We start from the raw sequence: 19,138 nt of genomic DNA, 5'->3' as shown, positions 1-19,138 counted from the left end.
TTTAACAACCACACCTGTACAGAAGGTCAGTTACAGTATATTTCCAGCATCGGCTGCTTTGGGAACATTTGCAAATGTAAGCAGTTAGAATTCTTCCCCTTGTTCCAACAGTTTAACACAAGGCCAATTTAACATGAGGTTTTGAAAATGAAAAGTTGTGAAGAACACAAAATGAGAAACAACTTCTCAAGATTGAGTGTTCAAGACCCCCTGTGGCGGTCATGATGGAGACCCTGAGCTTTTCTGGGCAGCGACTGAGAACTGCTGATTACATCTTTAAATGTAGGACTCACTTGTTACTTCTGTATTTTGTACTGGGATTTTAATAAAAGTTTTTCAACATTGGTTTTGGACCACGTAGCATGTCAAATAAGCCAATAAAAATAATGAAAAGATAAATTAACTTTACTGGCTCTCACCAGCTGCATCATTAGCTGTTATTTTTAAATCTTAATCTACCTCTAATTTCATAAGCTTTTTATGTCGGCTGTTGCACAGACTGTGGAAGTGAAGTGAGGAGGATCTAAACGCTGGAATAACACACTGTAAACTCTGTGCATCAAGAAAGAAAAGATAGTTCCCCGGACAAACAATGGGGACCAGTGACTGATTTTTATACATTCACAGGTCATTCACTTCTTTGCCTGGCTGCTGCAGCCACGTATGGCCACATTCTTTTAGCAGTGTGTACGTGAATATGTCGTGGGCCACACTGAAGCATCACCTACTCAATTCCAATCCTCTGTATGAGTAAAAGTATGTGCTCATTTGCTGGTTTGGTCCATATCTTCTGAAAATTTGTAGAAGCCCACAGATGTAGAGTGGAGGAAATAATTATGTGATCCTTCACTGGTTTTTCAAGTTGCCCACTGACAAATGGTAGGTTTATTTTAACAGAGAGACACAGAATATCAAAAAGAAAAAAATTGATTTGCATTTCATTGTTTGAAATAAGTATTTGATACACTACAAACTGTAAAGGATTCTTCAAAGTCTCTTTAAAAAAAGTACTCCTTGTCACTTTTTTTCGTGGAGGGAGCTGAAGCTTCGAATTACCAAGCGACAGCCTCAAAACCTGAAAGATTTAAAGAGGATCTGCAAAGAGGAGCGGTCCAAAATTCCTCCTGAGATGTGTGCAAACTTGTCATCAACTACAAGAATCATCTGACCTCTGCACTTGCCAACACGGGTTTCTCCACCAAGTACTAAGCAATGTTTTGATAGAAGATCAAATTCTTATTTTGCTCCTATGCTAAAGAATGAATATATTTTATTACGTGTGATTATCTGGATTTACTTTTTGATATTCTGTCTCTTACTGTTTAAATAAACCTACCATTAACATTATAGACTGTCAGAGGGCAAACTTTGTCAGAGGGCAAACATTAGTGAGGAATCAAAAAATGATTTCCTCCATTATATATTACAATGGAGTGCCAAAATGAAATCATCATTTTGGGTGCTTTTGTATACCTGGAACACACAGGAATAGTCTGGATTGTTCATAAAATGTACCCAAGTTCACAAATATGGAGGATTTAACTGCTGCCTCGCACCAGTGAGTACAAATGGAAACGATTAGACGATTGAAATGTTGTCAGATGATTGAATGGGCCAAAGTTTAGTTTTTTTTTTTAGTTTTATTGCATAAACCTAACCTTTCAATATACAGCATAGATTTTGCCGTCAAAATAGTCCGTAAGATTACAGTTCTGACAAATCACCTCATGTAGCTGTCAGCTAATTGACAATTAGTAAAAAAATAAATGAACTGAAAACGTCACACGCAGCAAATCACCGTCAATCATGGCCGGCATTTTGTGACTGATATGTAATTACTCATATTTAATGGTACTTGCAGAAAAAAAAGGTAAAGATCCTACTAATATAGCATCACAGAGGGTGTTCTTTAAGAGCGCTGCTGTGCCTGTGGTGTGGATAACCGCATGGGTCCTTTTAATCAGGGGTTAGAGAGGGATTTGACTCCCTTCACATCCGCGTCTGCACAGCACGTATTCAAAAAGAAAACGGTCCCATGTCACTTTAAAGCTGGTTTGCCTGTGATTTCCTTCTTCGAAAGCAGTGGTGGTGAAGAAAACCAAATGCCAGGAGTTGAGTTCTCATCAAAACTACGTTATGACTGGTGTGTTCACTGCCTGAGTCCGGGGCAGTGCTCAGTCTACTGTGGCAACATTGCATCATTTCCAAAAGAGCATCACCAATCAGTTTTTAACGGAATAATGTCTGGTCTAGAGATCAACCGAGTCTTTAGCGCCTAAAAACGGACACTCAACATTCCTGCAGTTATTACAGACATTTGAACTAACCGCCTTGTTCATGGACTCACTGCGTGCTGCTGTAGAATTAAACAGTGATGCAAGAAACTGCCAATCAGATTCATTTACTTATTATTTGAAGGTGCTGGAACTCGTTTCTCTATCATTCTGGCCCACTTTAATCCTCTTTTGTAATCATGATTAAGTGTTTTCAAGACTTTTGTACTGACCTCAAGTCGTCAGAGACTTTTTTCTATTGTATTATACTAGTAAAACTAAACAGGGCGGCAGTAGCTCAGTGACTCGGCTGGGAACCGTAGGGAGTTCGAGTCCTTGTGTGGACCATGAATGGAGTGTGGACTGGTGGCTCGAGAGGTGCCAGTTCATGAGGTGCTGTCTTGCAAGGCACCGAACCCCCAACTGCGCCTATCCACTGGCAGCCCCCTCGCTGTCCTGTTTGTGCATGTGTGTGTATTTTGGGCCTGTGTGAACGTGAATAATAATAATAACAGAGTGAAAAAATTGAATTGATAAAAGGAATTCTTCTAATTCTATATAAAGCCATCAATCCAAAACATGCTAGCAAGGAGTCAGGGTTGTTATAAACATATTCAGAATGAATGAGAAAGATTAGTGAGGGCATCAAGGCATGTTAGTAGTGTTATGTCTCAATAAATAAAACTGATTTCACTCATTACAGGAAGCCTTCTCATTTGCTTCATGATTAAGAGACAGAACATTAGGGCATTAGGATTCTACAGTATCAAAATACATGGACAGCCTCATACCTTGAGAGCTAAGAGAGGTATATAGCAGTGGATGTTACAATGTGTATGAAAGGATTATGTGTTCGGACAGTGGAGAACAGCGAGAGCTTCTATTTGTTCCTTTATTATCAGATGTCACCCTGAGCCAGACTCATCTTGTCTCCCTCTCTCCTTCATCTCCCGCTGCTGAGGAGCTTGTCATTTGTAGGCTGGCAGCAAACTCAGGCAGATGACCTGTTAAAACACTTGCTAATGTGCTTTCTGTTGGCACCTGAAACCATGTCATGTTGTAGTAAATGGACAATAATTGTTACTTAGAACTTCGAAATACATAAATAGTTTAGCAGAATTGTATGTAAATGCGGAGGTTTAGATTTTCCATCCGTAGAGGTATAAATGTCTTTGTCACTGTCTCCAAAAGTAATAATATGTAGAAATATTTGGACGCAACAGATATAGACCAGATGTTGTGAGTTTTTATTGTTTTTATCGGGAGGTCTCTGTTCCACTCTGAGAGGCAATTAAACCTCTGAAATTCAAGCGTGCTGGACATTTTCAACACGCTTTTAGGAACATTTCCAAATGTAACTTCTGGAATTCCTAAATGATCTTGCTGCTGTCTCAGCTTGCATTTATAGTCATAACTAATGACTTTAATCATCGTTTTTTGCTGAGAGTCCTAGTCTAAAACATACACTGTGAAATTATGCAATGATTTTTTTATCAAAATATGTTTTAGCACTTAGCTATCAACAAGTCGGTATTCAGCATCAGCAAATAAAGCACTCCAAGGCTTTAATTTGGTGTTATTAAAGACCTTAGCAGCTCATCAGTTGCAGCTAAAGACAGAAAAAATATCCAGTCACACCGTCTGGGGGAAAAGGACTAGTTTTATCTGTAGCTTTCACTGAGAGCAGAGACATAATGGAAGCCCATTTGTGATCAGTGGTTCTTTCACTACCTACAGTCCTGTGAGATCTGGTCTCAACACCCTTTGAACAAATTGTGTATGGGCTCAATAGTCAATTGATTATCCGTACTCAATGCTTCGTGTAGGTTTAACAAATTGAGACAAATACTGCCGTCTATAGGCGCATCAGACAATGATTAGTACCTGATTCCAATCACATCGAGCGCTGGAAGATGTCTGGTCTGACATAATGACCCATTATACACAATCGAATGTGATTTTGGTGCTTCTTAGGTGATAGGTCAACTTAATAAGGCACTGGCTAATGGGACGATAAACACTTTGAAGACTCTAATTTCACGCCAGCATTGGCACTGCTAATGCAGCCATCCTGCCTCGCTCTCAACCACCAAATGTGCAAGAACATAGACAGAGCTAATACAATTAAGTTGTTTTTTTCCAAAACTTCAGAGCTTGAATATTACATTCAATTCTATTTTTTTTGTCATTTTTGTTGAACACAAGTGATTCTGCCCTTTCCACGTCTGAAACCCAGATGGTAGCACAAATCTCTGCGTGTCTGGCTCACATCTCTCAGTGGATGCCGTCACACCACCTGAAGCTCAATCTGGACAACACTGAGATGCTTTTTCTGGGGGAGCGTCTCCCATCCACAACCTCTACCTCAACATGAACTCTGTGGTTTCTGCGCCATAGACTGTAAGGAACCTGGGGGTGACACTAGATGACCAGCTGTCCTTAGCTGCAAAAAACAAACCCGCTCCTGCAGATTCATGCTCTATACGTACTTGGTTCTTAACCCAGAAGGCGACACAGGTTTAGGTCCAGGCTTTATTCATCTCGCGTCTAGACTAATGCAATTCCCTTCTGGCTGGTCTGCCATCTGACCTCTGCAGCTCATCCAGAATGCAGCAGTCGTGTTGGTCTTCAACCTAGCCAACATTAACCCACACTACGCAGCTCCTACGCACCCTGGAGTGGCTCCCGGTGGCAGCTTGAATCCAATTCAAGTCACCAATACTTGCCTACTGCGCTGCAATGGCTAAGGTCCATCCGTCCAGGACATGGTCAAACCTTACAGCCCAGCCCACCCACCCACGACACTCTACTACGGGCAAACGGTAGGCTTGCTTCTCCCTCACAATGAGGCAGGCCAACAGCTGCTCAACAACATCCAGGCCGTTTGGAGCTCTGAATTCACACTGTCCTACTGACATCAGGAGAAACCCTTCACACCTTCCCACACCCAGACTGATAACTCACCTGTTCAGACTGCATCTTGGACCATGAAAAAAACAACTTCCTCTATTACTTGTTTCACAAATGTAGCAAGTGAAGCAGTTTTGCTTATTTGATGAATGTTCTGCACTCAGGTTACTCTTTCAGTTTTGGGGGAGTATCTTCATGGTTGAATGCACTTAATTATGGGAAATTTAGATGTGTTATGATAAAGAATTGTCTATGTAACATCGTCTGCCTACATCCTACCACAAACTAGATGGGAAATCATTTTCTACAGCTATTAAAACACAGGTCATCACAGGAGACACTGACTCTGGACCAGCATGAGAAGTGTTTGATTAGTTCCTGTCTAGACTTTTGTGACCCCCCCAACCCCTCATCTCTTGTAGCAAGAGATCGGCTCTTTATGTATATAAGATGTCTCTTTTTTATCATCTTTATTGTGAAACACTTTTTGACATGTGATCTTTTGCTCATTTACATGCCTAAAAAAACATTTAAAATGATTGTATCACAGAAACACTCTGAGCTAAGACTCATCATTAGAGTCAATAGTGGCTCCACTGATTCTGCGTTCCTCATTGTGACTCAATGCATCAAGTTCCTAGTTTCCATCCTCCTAATCTGAATCTGATAGACCAATTGGAGGCAGAACTTTATGTATTTATATAAAATAGCCAATGCAGCTGATTTATTACTACAGGCTGACCACTGCGGCTGACTAAATGAATGTACATGTGTGGGAAATGCAGGTGCAAATCTGCAGCACTGTTTTATGGGGCAAACGCAGACGGTGAAAAAATAGACTGTAGACTAGTGGAAGAGAGCGAGAGAGAGAAACGCAAATTAAAAGACTATTACAAGTTACTCTATAGGAGCTCTCAGTTCAGCACCACAGCACAGGACAGAAGAGCACTAATACAACAGTCAACACTCTCCCGCACGTCCCTCCTGCTCGTAGACATTCCAGTGCAACATGATTAAAGAAGCCAATAACAGTTGTTGAACTTTATCTGTTGATCAAAATAATCCAGTTCAAGGTGAAAGTTTTACCAAAAATGTCCCTCTGATTTTTCATAATTTATGAAATCACTCATGATTTGTTGTACTTAAAAATTAAGGCTATTTAACCAATTTCCTCGTATACAGACTGCCTTTCATGAGATGCCCCTTCAATGTCAACTCTTCATGTACAACTCATATTTAATGCTTCAGTGTCAGGTTTCATATAGCGCCCCTTTTTTTTCCTATCATATTTTCTATGGAACACGGCAAAAAAAGAGAAACACACCTATGTTTAAAACATTATTAAACACTTGGATATCGTCAGGTTTTTGGATATGCGCAAATATAGCAACACTGACTTTTTCAAGAAGCTGGTTGGAGAAAGGCCCTTTCTCAAAAAAAAGCTGGGTTAGCAGCCATGACTGTGTTGCTAATCAGGTACCACAGGGCAGTTTCTGTACTCATACTGTACACTTACTATTGCAACATCTGTCAACAGTTATCATCTGGTTGTTGCCTTGTGTGAGTGTTTGTGTGTGTGTGTGTGTGTGTGTGTCCTCAAAGCCCATCCTTTGTTACGTTTATAGGCACTGCGAAGCATGAATTTGTGCATATTTGTGTGTTTATGTCTTATGCTATAGCTAATACTCACAGCTGGAGAAAACGAGGGGACAGGAGTGTTCGTCCATTGGGAAATTATGGAGCTGCAGCTGGCATTCTGCGTTGATGGTCATCCTGAAGAGAGAGAGAAACACAAAGAGAGAGAGAGAAATACTTAGACAAAGACATCCGAGGCATTAAACATGTTTCATATGCTTCATTTCTCGGTCCATGAAGCACATGGTGTGAATGCACAGATTTCACCACTGCTCAACACACAATGCACTTTCTAGACTTTCTGGCTCTGAAGCAGATGGTGCAGGATCACACTCGGTTGCTTGGTTGATGTGAGAAATCCCTTAAATGACAGAACTTTTAATCATCTGCGGCAGACATGTTATTGGTGAAGATGGCATTAACTTATAGGTCAGAGCCCAGAGGCATCTTGGCGTCTACAATCAGGAGTACTTAGCTATGATCACTGGACAAGTGAATACACTAGATGTGTTGAGATGCAAAATATAAAACCGACTCAATATATAGATTCACTACGTGTTACTTCAATATATCACCCTAAAATTAATCTTCACTGGATGTAATAGTGCCTGTAAAAATGAGATCATCATGAAATTGGGCTTTTCCTTTTGACTTGTTCTGTGTTGTTGTGTCCTGATCCCCGGTACAGTTTCTCATTAATTCCCTGGCTAAGAGCACAAAAGAGGAGCCTCATTCAAAGCAGGAAGAGGGCTGTCTCGCTCGTCTTGTTTGTAGGTGAACAAAGTGCAGATGATGAACGGTACAGGCCCAATTTGCATACATGCCACCCTTGTCAGGCGCAAGGAAGTCCAAATTTGGGTAAGAGGTCGAGCTGAGGAGAGGAGAGCGAACGGCAGCAAACACTGCAGAGATCTGAGAGTGAGACATGTATCGCTCAATGCAAATACACCCCCAAACATACGCCTCTTTGAGACTTAATATCCTTTTAATGAAACAATTATTTTCAAATTCATCAGTGAGACACGCATTTGCGGGAATGAAATAAGCTATTAAAAGCCAAACATTTTGTGAGAAGTTTGTGGTTGGGGAATCGAGGAATTTGTCAGAGACTATGTTTTTCCATTTGAGACGTCTTGACGTTGGCTATCTTTAGGAGTCAACGTGAAGAGGTCTCTAAAAGTGCAGTTGGCACCGAGGCTCAGCTGCTAACTGGCTGTGACAAAAGAAGACTTCTGGGAAAAGTCGTTTTTTTTGTCACAGGACTGTGCTTTGCTAGATCAAACTAAAATACATTTATCATTTCACATTATTTATTTATAATCATCAAAACCAAGCTGACATTGGCTTGATTGGGCTGTACATGACAGGATCTGAGCTCTCCTGATGCAGCAGGAGCTGTGCATCCGTTCCTCTCATGGCTTGAAAACAAACAAACACTCATGATGGTATTTGCTACTTGACCAAGGTCAAGTTTCAAATCCTGGATACGCAGGTGAAATTGGATCCTCTAGACAGAAGGAGCTCATGTCAGAGCTTGAGGGTTCATAAACCAAGATGCCACTCAAATTACAAAAAGAACCTGGTCGCACTCGCACGCAAACACATACACGCACAAACACGCACACGCCCACGCACACACGCGCACACACGCACACACACACGCACACATGCACACACCTCATCTGTGTCATTTCTCGGATCCTGAAGATGATCAGGATCACAGAACATGTGATGTGCAGAACATCATCTGATATTTTTTTCCACTGAAAACTACTGCAACGGACATGAATTTAAGATGACTGCAGCTTTAATTAATCTACAGATTAATTGCCTATTAATGAGTATGACAACTTTGTACATTGCTGCCTGCACCACCTAGGCTTTCTTCCTTTTGCCCAAATTTGGATGTTATGCTTTCAGCAATTCCCAAAAAGACACTATGAAGTGAAATCTTTGGTTAAAATCTGGGGCGATGTAACATATGCCACGTCCATTTTCTTTCCATTTCTACAAACCTCACCTTTTTTTTCTCCCGTCTATTTGCCATACGTAGGCCCTAATGCGTATATGAGGCTTCATTTGAAAACTAACGTTGTCTTGGTCACTATCAGCGCTTGGCACTCAAGGTTTACAATTGCATTCCTTAAAAAGGATTTTAATGTCAGTTTTCCAGCTGTGTTAAGTTGCTATTAGAGCTACCTGTCTGTGTATGCCTCTTTGTTTGATCTCTACACAGTCTCATACTTTTATCTTACTCTCCTGTGTGTGTGTTCATGTCATTTACCTCAGTGTATAGAGTACTTTCCCATTGTTCCAGATCCTGAGCAGCTGATTGGGTGTTGTTATCCAGTGAGAGTCAGCATTCTTGGAATTCCTAAAGATGGTGTCGGGCAGCCAGATTAAGCCAACCATATTGCTGGTTGAATAAGAAGCAGACAAAGAGACACAAGGACAGAGAGAGAGAGGCAGAGAGAGAGAGAGAGAGAGAAAGAGGGCAGAAGGTGAGACATGATTTCCCTCAGATTTCTCCGAAGCAGCTTCACTTCCCAGGCAACACGGGGGAAAAAAAAGCACATCAATCAATTTGGTCCCTTAATTACAGGCCTCTTCCTGAGAGAGAGATGGATATTGTTCCCAAATGAGATATTCACAGTATGAAAATGTTGAAACACAATTGTTGCTACAGTGGAAAGAAAACGTCACAGCAGTGTCTTAGAGCACATAGTCAAAAGAACGTAATTATCGATAGAAATGTCTGATGCTGCAGAAACAAAGCAGTGCATTCGCAGTAAATCCACCGTACCTGTTGAGGGTGAGCCGCATGCTGCTGCTGCTGTTGTACCGCAGACGGGTGTCCACCCAGGTCTGGGCGAAGATAATATCGATCTGGTACTCCTGGGGAGAGAAAATAAGACTCAATATACTGATCTGCCAATCCTTTCTGAAGCAGCATAGAGACAGAAAGAGATGGATGAAGTGTGTTTGCCTGAGCGGTTCGGTCTAGTCCTTCTGGAGGAGCTGATAATGTGTTTGTTTGAACACAAATGTGTCCACATCAAAGAAAATACTGAAGCACCGCAGCACTCACTGGGAAACACTCAAATACATTATGCTTTTGATATGGAAATTAAATTACACCTTCTCCCAAACTGTTTACTTCAGCACTTCTTGTTTTCACCTCAGCAATGACCCCTCTTAATTGTGAGAAGTTTTCGCACAGGAATGTTGAATCAGAAATTCCTTACTAAGCAAAGGTGAAATAAGTATTTGTCCTCCTTGCATTGTATCTCCTTCTTTTCATCACATAATCTATTCAATCCTGGAAAAGTGAATAATCCACCAACCTTGGAAGAAGTTAAGGTGAAACTATAGATATGTAAAGCAAAAAGAGATGCCTAAAAAAGAAGTTTTTTAAAAAGAGGAAAGTTTAGTTTCCTAGATGGTAGGGTTGAGAAATGACAATTTATATCATCGAAACGATCTAAAAATGTCTTGCATAATAATTTTTCTGTATTGTTCCTATCAAGATTCCATAAAACCAGCAGCCAGACCACGTAACGGTAATATTTACATTATTTGGATGACACTTTACATTGTGATCCATGTTCATTTTGCCCTAAAGTAACTGAAATCACGTTCCAGCATCCGTAGGTGTATACTGGCTGCAACACGTTCATACCTGGCATCCTACTAGGACCATGGCTACATAAAGAGAACCGGATACAGCATTTGAAGCAGAGCCCTGTTCATTCCTATGAAAGCTGCTCAGTGAATCATGAAACCAAAAAAAAGCGCAACTGCCGCAGGTAAAAATACCCGGATGAGGAGCACCCAGACTGTTGGGCCCTTAGAGCAGGCGCATGAGAGGCTTCCCCGGGCTACTTTCAGTTTAGTGCTGCGGCTAACTGTAATGGGGATTCAATTATTTAACGGTGTTGCTCTTTAAGACTTTCAGACTGTTATCCAACTGAATGGTTCAAATTCTGAAAGTAAAACAAGTAATTTTGCAGGGGCTTGTAACACTCCAAAAAATGTGTCCAGTGAATAATTGATGTCTCTTTTAGCCCATAAGTCGGTAGGAATAAGTCTTTTACGGCTCCATGGCATCATGTAACGGACCCGGAAGTTGTTATTCAACTGCTGCAACATAAATGCACTTCATGGAGACCTGACTAGGACACAGCAGACCAGCAGAGGCCAAAGGCATAAGCAGGATTCAACAGTTGAATTCATGTTGAAAGTTAAATTCAATTTCATTGAATTTTATTTACAGTGCCAAATCATTACAAAAGTTATCTCAAGACCATTTACATATAGAGTAGGTCTAGATCTCATTCTATGACTTATTCAAGATTTACAGGGACCCAACAACTCCTCCATGAGCAGCAACAAGTCGCAATATCTTTAATAATAATAATATTTATATACAGTATTTGGTTGGAGAGAGAGACAGATGGACAGGCAGACACAAAGACAGACAGACAGTCCGAGGGAAGCAAGCAACCACAGAATTAACATCAACTGTAATAATATCTATATTAATTTGAATAAATTAAATAAAACTCAACTATTCATGAGCTGATTTAAAAGTGGAAACTGGGGAAGATCAACAGAATTTCACATGACGTGACTTAAGACTTGCTGGACCTGAGCAATGACCCAGCTTGGCTCGCTCGATTCTCTCTCTCTGTTAAAGTTACGAATGTAACCATCCGTCCCGGAGACTCTCTCATTCCTCTAGAGATTTTGCATCCAAATAATGGCTAAATATAACCTGACAAGATATAACTGACAAAGAGAGTCATCCATTGATCTTTACCATCTTTATCTTTAATTTGGAAAGACGTGGGTTCTGCTGACAGCTGGTGGCACAGCTGTCTGCACTCACCCATATCTTAGCTAACACTCCAATCAGCACACTACTGTTGCACTTTGTGCTTAACATGAAAGTCTTGGGGTTGCAGTGGCATATCAAATCTTCAGCCGTGTACAAATATATAATTATATCAAAACCAAGTCAAAACATATTGAAAGAGCTGGTGCATGTCCTTTCTCCAGTGTTATAAATATTACTTTTAATATTAATATTTAATACTTAATATTTACTTTTGCAAATATTACTTTTATTTTAAATACTGTAGATATTAACGACAATTCTATTTTTGTGAAATGGGAGAAATGATTGGGAACTAAACACCACAAACAAACCTGTATTTGACACAAACCAACAAAACACTTCAAACTGCACACGAAAAAAATTCTAGTTTCTTAACAAAACTCTGAACCTCAGGGCAATCTTGAGAACCAAAACTCTATTTAAACCTGAGTGGTTGCAGTAGGCTACATGGTCTCTCTACAACCTTGTTCATCATTGTCACATGTCTCTTATATGGTCTTTTTGGTTACCACACTGTAAATAGTTGCCAGAGGGAAAATGCTACTTCTGTCCCCAGAAAGTTTTTGTCTTTGACACTTGTATAATCGTCTGTGAATATAAATTAAAGAAATGGATCCTCATGCATTTGCTTCTTCCTGGTGTACCGAGCTTGCCCTGAACCAGTACCGAACCGTGACTTGTGTTGTACCGTTACGGCCCTAGTTAATGCTGTACCATCAATCTGAAACTGTCAAGAGATTAAACACTTTAACACATTTAATCCCCTTAAAGCAGTTGGGAAATATGACAAGCTTTTCACAGCTTCTCCAACACGGCCGACAGAAGGTCAGTGCATCAACTGGAAGCCCTCTATAGAATGTAAACAGGGCACACTGATACTTGAATGATAAGGTCAGACAGTGAGAACTCTTTGGAAGGCCTTTGGCAACCCTTAGCTCATAGAAAATATAGGAAAAGAATACACTGGCATTCAAGAGTCAATTATGTGAGCTTCCCAGATTGACCCTGTTTTGTGAAGAGCTGATCTGGGTTCAATAGAAACCCCCTGATAATAGGAGGATATTCTCCATAGGAAAGGGTTCCTAAACGTTTGTCATATTTATCTTCAGCAAAAGTATGTAAAGTGACCCAACAAAATTTATATTACAGTGTGTTTATTGTACATGGTAGTACATGTGCACGAACCCCACCCAAAACATCAGAATTTCATACCCAGTGTCACTCACTTTCTGACTTCTCTGACCTTTTCCAAAAAACAGACATATGAGACCTGACCTTCTTAATACATCTGTCCCCAGAATCCCCACAGTTACTGTCGGCCAACTTGACCTTTGGAGGATAATGATAGGGAGACACGCGCACCCATAATTCAGACAGCAAATCACAAAGTGTTACATGTTACGCCTGGCGCAGATGAATGGGATGGGTTTTTTTGCTTCCACTGGGTCCTTTTGGGGACTCCATCTACAAGACAAGGCACTGAAGCAGGTCCATTATTCATGGCCATTATGCAAAACAATGAAGTCAAGTGTTGGGAGATATATCCCACTGAAATTAACTATGGAGGCTTGAATTATTCCCCTTGGGATCCATTTCAAAGTCAGAAATTGAAGTTGTTAAGAGAGTCCATTATTCACAGCTATTGATAAAAAATGAAGCACAAACCTGTGGGTGAGATAATCAAGGGTGGTATTATATATTCTCTCCTGGGAAAATCCAACATATAAAGTCAAAGACAGCGAGTTGCAAGTTCATTATTTAGGGTATAAATATTTTATTTTAGGTCTTGAAATATTCAGAATGTAATAAACTATTTCCTTGCTGGCCCTGACTACGTTTTACACAGCAGGTGATAGGTGCAGGCAGTGCGGGGAAAGCCACACATGATCAAAAATGTATCGGTTCTCGTGTGTGTTTTGAATCCAATTTGCTATCATGGAAAAAGCTGAAGGAGCAGACTGGCTGACAGAATATCATCATTTGACATAGAAATCCTCTTGCCATAACAAGTGACAGCAACACACAATGATTTTCTGTCAGCACCATCTGCAAATTCACTTGCTGTTACAAAGGTGGGTTCAAATCAAGTCATTCGGCCCTACTCTCTTTTGGAATGCAAATACATGTCAGAATCTGATAATAATAATATGAAATCCATTATTAAATCCTATAGATGTTGACAGCAAAGCAACAGTCTGACTGAAATTAATTAGTCTGACTTGAAAAGCATCAGAACAAATAGCTTCCTCCTTATCCAGCCACATCATTTTTGCATAGAGGCGGATCACTCCCCACCAATTACAGATGGGTTTGCTCACATTTTCCACATCTACGTATGTACCAAAATATGTTTCCCAAGAGGGTAGATGTGCTTATAACTTTGTTTAGTGGGGGGTTGATTGAAATCTTCACACTCACTGAGCAAGAAATGTTGTTCTCGCAAAGTTTCTGATTACAAACTTTCAAAAAAAAAAAAAAGTGTTGAGTATGGTAATGAAAGGCTTAACTGGCGTCATCATTTTTCAAATTAATAATAAGGTTGAGTCATCAGTTATTTACTGCAGATTCCTCCACTCTTTATCTGATGTGGTGTCTGGACATGAACAAATGCAAATTGAAGAAAGTGGCCAATCAATATTTTACATCCACACTGGATTATTTTACTGGATAGATTATAATGCAACAGCATTTCTGAATTCACCTGTTACAGTAGAAGAAAAATGTGTTTTGGGCCCTCTTTCATTACATGGCTGTGACCCAGAAGCATGGCAGTACCCCATTTGTTGGAATACTACCTGGCTCCCAGGTTTTTATAGATTAGGATTTAGGAATATGTGATAGGGTAGATACACTGATGTCCATCTTAACTACAGTCATAAAGGAAAGACTGATTTTATTCAGTCATTTTTTCCAGACCTGGTCATAATCACAATTATTTGGTTCTAGAGGCTAGGTGGCGAAATCTCATAACTGGTTGCTAGCTGTAAGTTACTGTGAATTAGCGAGCTTGTCAGCTTGGTCGCTAACAGGACAACACACATTTTATTCAGAAGATGTTTGAACCATCAGTCTTTTAACTATGGACGGGAATTGAAAACAAGTTGGGATTGGAACCGCAATCGTATGCTCCAAAACTGATCATATTGGACGCTGCTGTTCACTGCAGCAATACGTCACCCCATCAGCTGACAAGAATGCAATCATTGTGAAATAAACCAGAAGCACTTTACTATGGTTTCTATACGACTGTGGGCGACTGTGGCTCAGTTGGCAGAGCGAGTCGGCAAATGTCCGAAGGGTCAGCGGTTTGATCCCTGCCCTGCCCTACTTGTGTCATGGTCATTGTCATTGTACACTTCACCCACCTTGCCTCGTGTGAATGTCTATGACTGCTGTATGGTTGAGGAGGTGGTCGAAGGGGCCGTAGGTGCTGACTAGCTGCCACGCTTCCGTCAGTCTGCCCCAGGGCAGCTGTGACTACGACGTAGTTAACCACCACCATGTATGTCTGTGTGAATAAATGGAACCTGGACTCTGTAAAGCGCCTTGAGCACTGAGAAAGGCGCTATATAAATCAAAGCCATAATAATATACTGTTACTTAAGGAACAGAGTTGTTCTTCCACCATTTTTGTTAAGGTCTTTTATGCTGGTTTTCTTAATTAACTTACCAAAAGTTAAGCCTGCCATAAATATTTCACCATTACAACTCCCTCATAAAGACTCTACTCTGTCCCAGTGCTGAACAATAGGAATCCAGAGAGCTCTAAAATACTGTCTTGTACTTTATCTCATTCTTTGCAGTGAATGAATCTCAAACATAAGCACAGATCACTGACTAATGTATTTCTTCAGGCACAACCGATACCGCATAGTTGGTATAAATATTTATAAGTGAAATATTTATATCTCCCAGACCTTGAAAAATTGGTCGCTGGACTACATTTACAATCCCCCAAGAAGAAGAAGAAAGATAAACATGATGAGTGTTCGATTTCTCCAACTCATGTCCATTTCTGTGCTGGTTCTCGTACGACTTCATCATCATGTACAATGTTCAAGTGGGCAGTTTTTTTTATCAGAGCCCTCATATCCACTCCCAAATAAACACATTCACCCAAATGCATTGCTTTGTCCAGCAGGCAGCATCATAGTGATACCCCTTGTGTGTGTAGGGCAGAAATAACGGTATACAAGACCATTCAACCACTGCTTAGGGGTGGCGATGAACTTCTGTCACGTGTAATAAACAAAAATGTGTTACCTGCGGATATGAGTGGCATTTTAAAGATTGCTTTTGTGCATGTGCGTGCGTGTGTGGAGCAAATTTCATAAACATGCTTTTGTCTTGTTCATCCCTAACAATCAAACAAAGACCTTTGAAAGAAAGAAAAGGAAATTATTTGCATACCTGACTGTTTACTTGAAGTCTATTTGTGATGAAGGAAGAAACTAAATTGAGAAATGACGCAAACAGAGGGCTGTGCTTCACTGAGCATCTGGCCTGAGGTAACTGGGATTCTTTGTCCAACTCTAAAACAAATTATTTACTTTTGTTTGTAACAGAGCAGTAGCAGCAGGGCCAGACTTAATAGAGGCAACAGCAGTGCCCATTTATCATGTCAGTAGTGCTGCTACTAATGACACAGCAGTAATACTGATGGTAGAAGCAATAGAAGCATGAAAAACATTTTAAAAAGCCTTCATGGAAACACCATGTTTCACAAAAAAAGTTTTTACACTTGACTGAGTTGGAAAAGCTGGTAAATCAAACAAACAAAAGCAAAAACAGAGCCGACTCCAAGTAATCACATAATGGTAGTGGATGGAAACATGCATTCCTTTGCATTTTTATTTTGCAGGTTTTCTCCATATTCGGTTAAAGTTTACGATGCATTTGGATGGAAACCTGGCTAATGTGAGCATGCAAGCATGCTAGCATCAGTATTGAGGTTGAAACATCACAGTGTCGATTTCGCCTCACAGAGACCCATAGAGCTACAGATACTCAGCTTCCTACTGGTTTTTTTCTGTGACATTTATTTTGACAATCTATCCCATTAAAAGTTTCAATATTATTTAAGCCTATAATTAACTTAATGAAATACAATATAAATATTAAAACATACACCTATACTAGAATCAGCAGAAGGATGCACTTGCATCTTGTTTATCTCCTTAAACATATTTTGATACGTTAAGCTCACAGTGTCTTTGAAAGGTGATCTTTTTCCAGGCTCTCCAGGCAAAAGCAAAGTGCTCATAATTCATTTATACGCCGAGTTTCCCTTCAAACACTACGTTTCCGTGTACACTGACTCAGAGGAAAGAACAAGCGGAGCTGGGGAAGACAAAAGAAGATAAGAGAGGAAACGGTAAAGGGTAATGGAATAAGGGCGAGGAAAGTATAGAGGGCCAATAATGAGTATTGAAAGATTCAAAAGGAAAGATGCTTGAGAGAGAATAAAGTACAAGCAAAAGACAATTTGTGATCCTGCAGTTATCACTTTGTCAACTGATCAATATCAGATGACTCTCAAATCCATATTCAATTGGTAAGATGGTAAGGCAGTGTGATACATAACGCTACAGCTGCTGGTTGTGCTTTGTACCACCTGCTACATACGGACTCTGATGATTGATATCTACCTCTAACACTTTGATCCACCTGTTTGACTAATTTATTTCAATACTTGGTAATGGCATTTCTTGCTTTATTGCATTTTGTGTGTCTCTATCTGTTCTGTTCTGTCTAGCCCTGGAGGGATGTAATTATTTCACAGCTCTCTCGATTTTCTACAATTCAGCAAATCAGTTTGCAAAATCTATAACATATGCACATGGCAACTACCCCATGGTCAGGACTAGGGATATAGAATATAAAAGGAATAAAGCTTAAAGGTTTGTGTTCACACTGGCTTTCTACAAATGAACCATGAGCTATGTCAACCATATATAAGTCATAGAGTGTGGTCTATGCCTACTCTGGAAAGTGTCCTAAGATAACTTTTGTCAGGATTTGGCACTATAATTTAAATTTAATTGAATTAAATTAAATCAAACAGGCAGTCATATGCACTGGACAGGAAACTCCTTGATTGGACACAGTGGTCACGGTAATCATCATCAGCTTAACTGAACTCTATCTTGTTATCTGGTATCACAAAGAGCTCTGCAAGAAAAAACTTTCCATCCATTTTCATCCACTTCTCCTGGGTGAGGTAACAGGGGAAGCGGACTGAGCAAAGTATTCAGGACATCCTTTTTCCAAGCAACATGTTTAAGCTTCTCCTAAGGAACCCTGAGGAGTTCCCAGGCCACACGAGATACACTGGAGATTAAAATTAGAGAACAAAGTATTAATATTTGATTTATTCTGAAATACTGCTATTTTTTACTGTTCAGAAGTTAATAGAATATGCACTGTGGTTATACCACTGCTGTACTAGCACTTTTTTTTTTAAATAACCAAGACACTTCCACAAAAACCTTTGTTGTGTGAGAAAAACAGTGAGCAAAATTAGAGAACAGTAACCATTGCGTCAGAAGAGAAGATTTCAACAATGTTTTCTTCTATAGGATTCAAAAATGAACAGGAAGTGAAGAGGCACAGCTCTGAATGACTTCAGCACATCTGCGCCCACAGGACATCACTAGTTTCTCACACTGCTCTGGTTTGATCTTGGTCCGTTCTTCTTCAGTCTCGTCCACAGTTTAGTAACTGTAGTGGGTTTCTTAGACATTACTTTGTTGCCGAGGATTTTCCAGAGATTCTCTATGTGGTTTAGATCTGGACTCTGGGCTGATCATTTCATAGTTTTAATATTCTTAGCTTTAAAAGAACTGCTTCACCTGTTTTGCAGTGTGACAGATGACATTGTCTTACATGAAAATTGCAGGGTTGATTGGGAAACAATTGCAGTAGAGGTGTTGCATGTTGCTGAAGGAGGTTCACTTAAACATTTACATTCACCCTGCCATGTAGCTGTACAAGAGGCCCAACTACTGCTACAGAGAACTAAAACTAAAACTAAAAATAATCCTGTCCTCTCGAGCACTTGTTTTATGTGGACGACCGGCCTTTTTGAGGAACTTAAATTAATCTGTGTCCTTGTAAAGTTTCAATACTCTTGAAATCACAGACTTGGAACGTCCAACGTCTCTCTGAGGCTGAAAGGGTCATCTCCTTGGCCTTCTTCTGGACAACCTGCTGCTGCAGGGTTTCAGTCACCTTAGAGCAGCTGCCATCTTGCAAAGTAACCAGCAATTAAGTAAATTCAGGTATCTGAAAAGTGTTCTCTAATTCGGCTCAATGATTTTTTCACAAAATAAAGGTTTTTGTTGAAGTGCCTTGGTTGTAAGTAGAATGAAAAAAAAAACATGCTAGTACAGCAGTGGTATAGCCACAGCGGACATTTTATCAA

General features: G+C 40.1%; 1 protein-coding gene across 1 annotated transcript in view; it reads right to left on the bottom strand.

The window, feature by feature from the left end:
- The window catches only part of LOC310964666 (gamma-aminobutyric acid receptor subunit gamma-3-like), a gene marked incomplete at its 3' end in the record, with an annotated part of 83,469 nt that overhangs the window by 22,816 nt on the left and 41,515 nt on the right, over window positions 1–19,138 (bottom strand). Inside the window, exons 4-6 of the mRNA XM_083937876.1 lie at window positions 9,622–9,713; window positions 9,103–9,234; window positions 6,874–6,956 (exon numbers count right to left, since the gene is read on the bottom strand). Of these exons, the coding sequence (XP_083794002.1) occupies window positions 6,874–6,956; window positions 9,103–9,234; window positions 9,622–9,713 (307 nt within the window). The remainder of the gene's footprint in view (window positions 1–6,873; window positions 6,957–9,102; window positions 9,235–9,621; window positions 9,714–19,138) is intronic.

This window comes from Echiichthys vipera (assembly GCF_963691815.1).
Source record: "Echiichthys vipera genome assembly, chromosome: 23".
NCBI classification, from domain to species: Eukaryota; Metazoa; Chordata; class Actinopteri; order Perciformes; family Trachinidae; genus Echiichthys; species Echiichthys vipera.
Note: the sequence above shows the minus strand (reverse complement) of the source record. Positions and strands in the feature narration are given on the sequence as shown.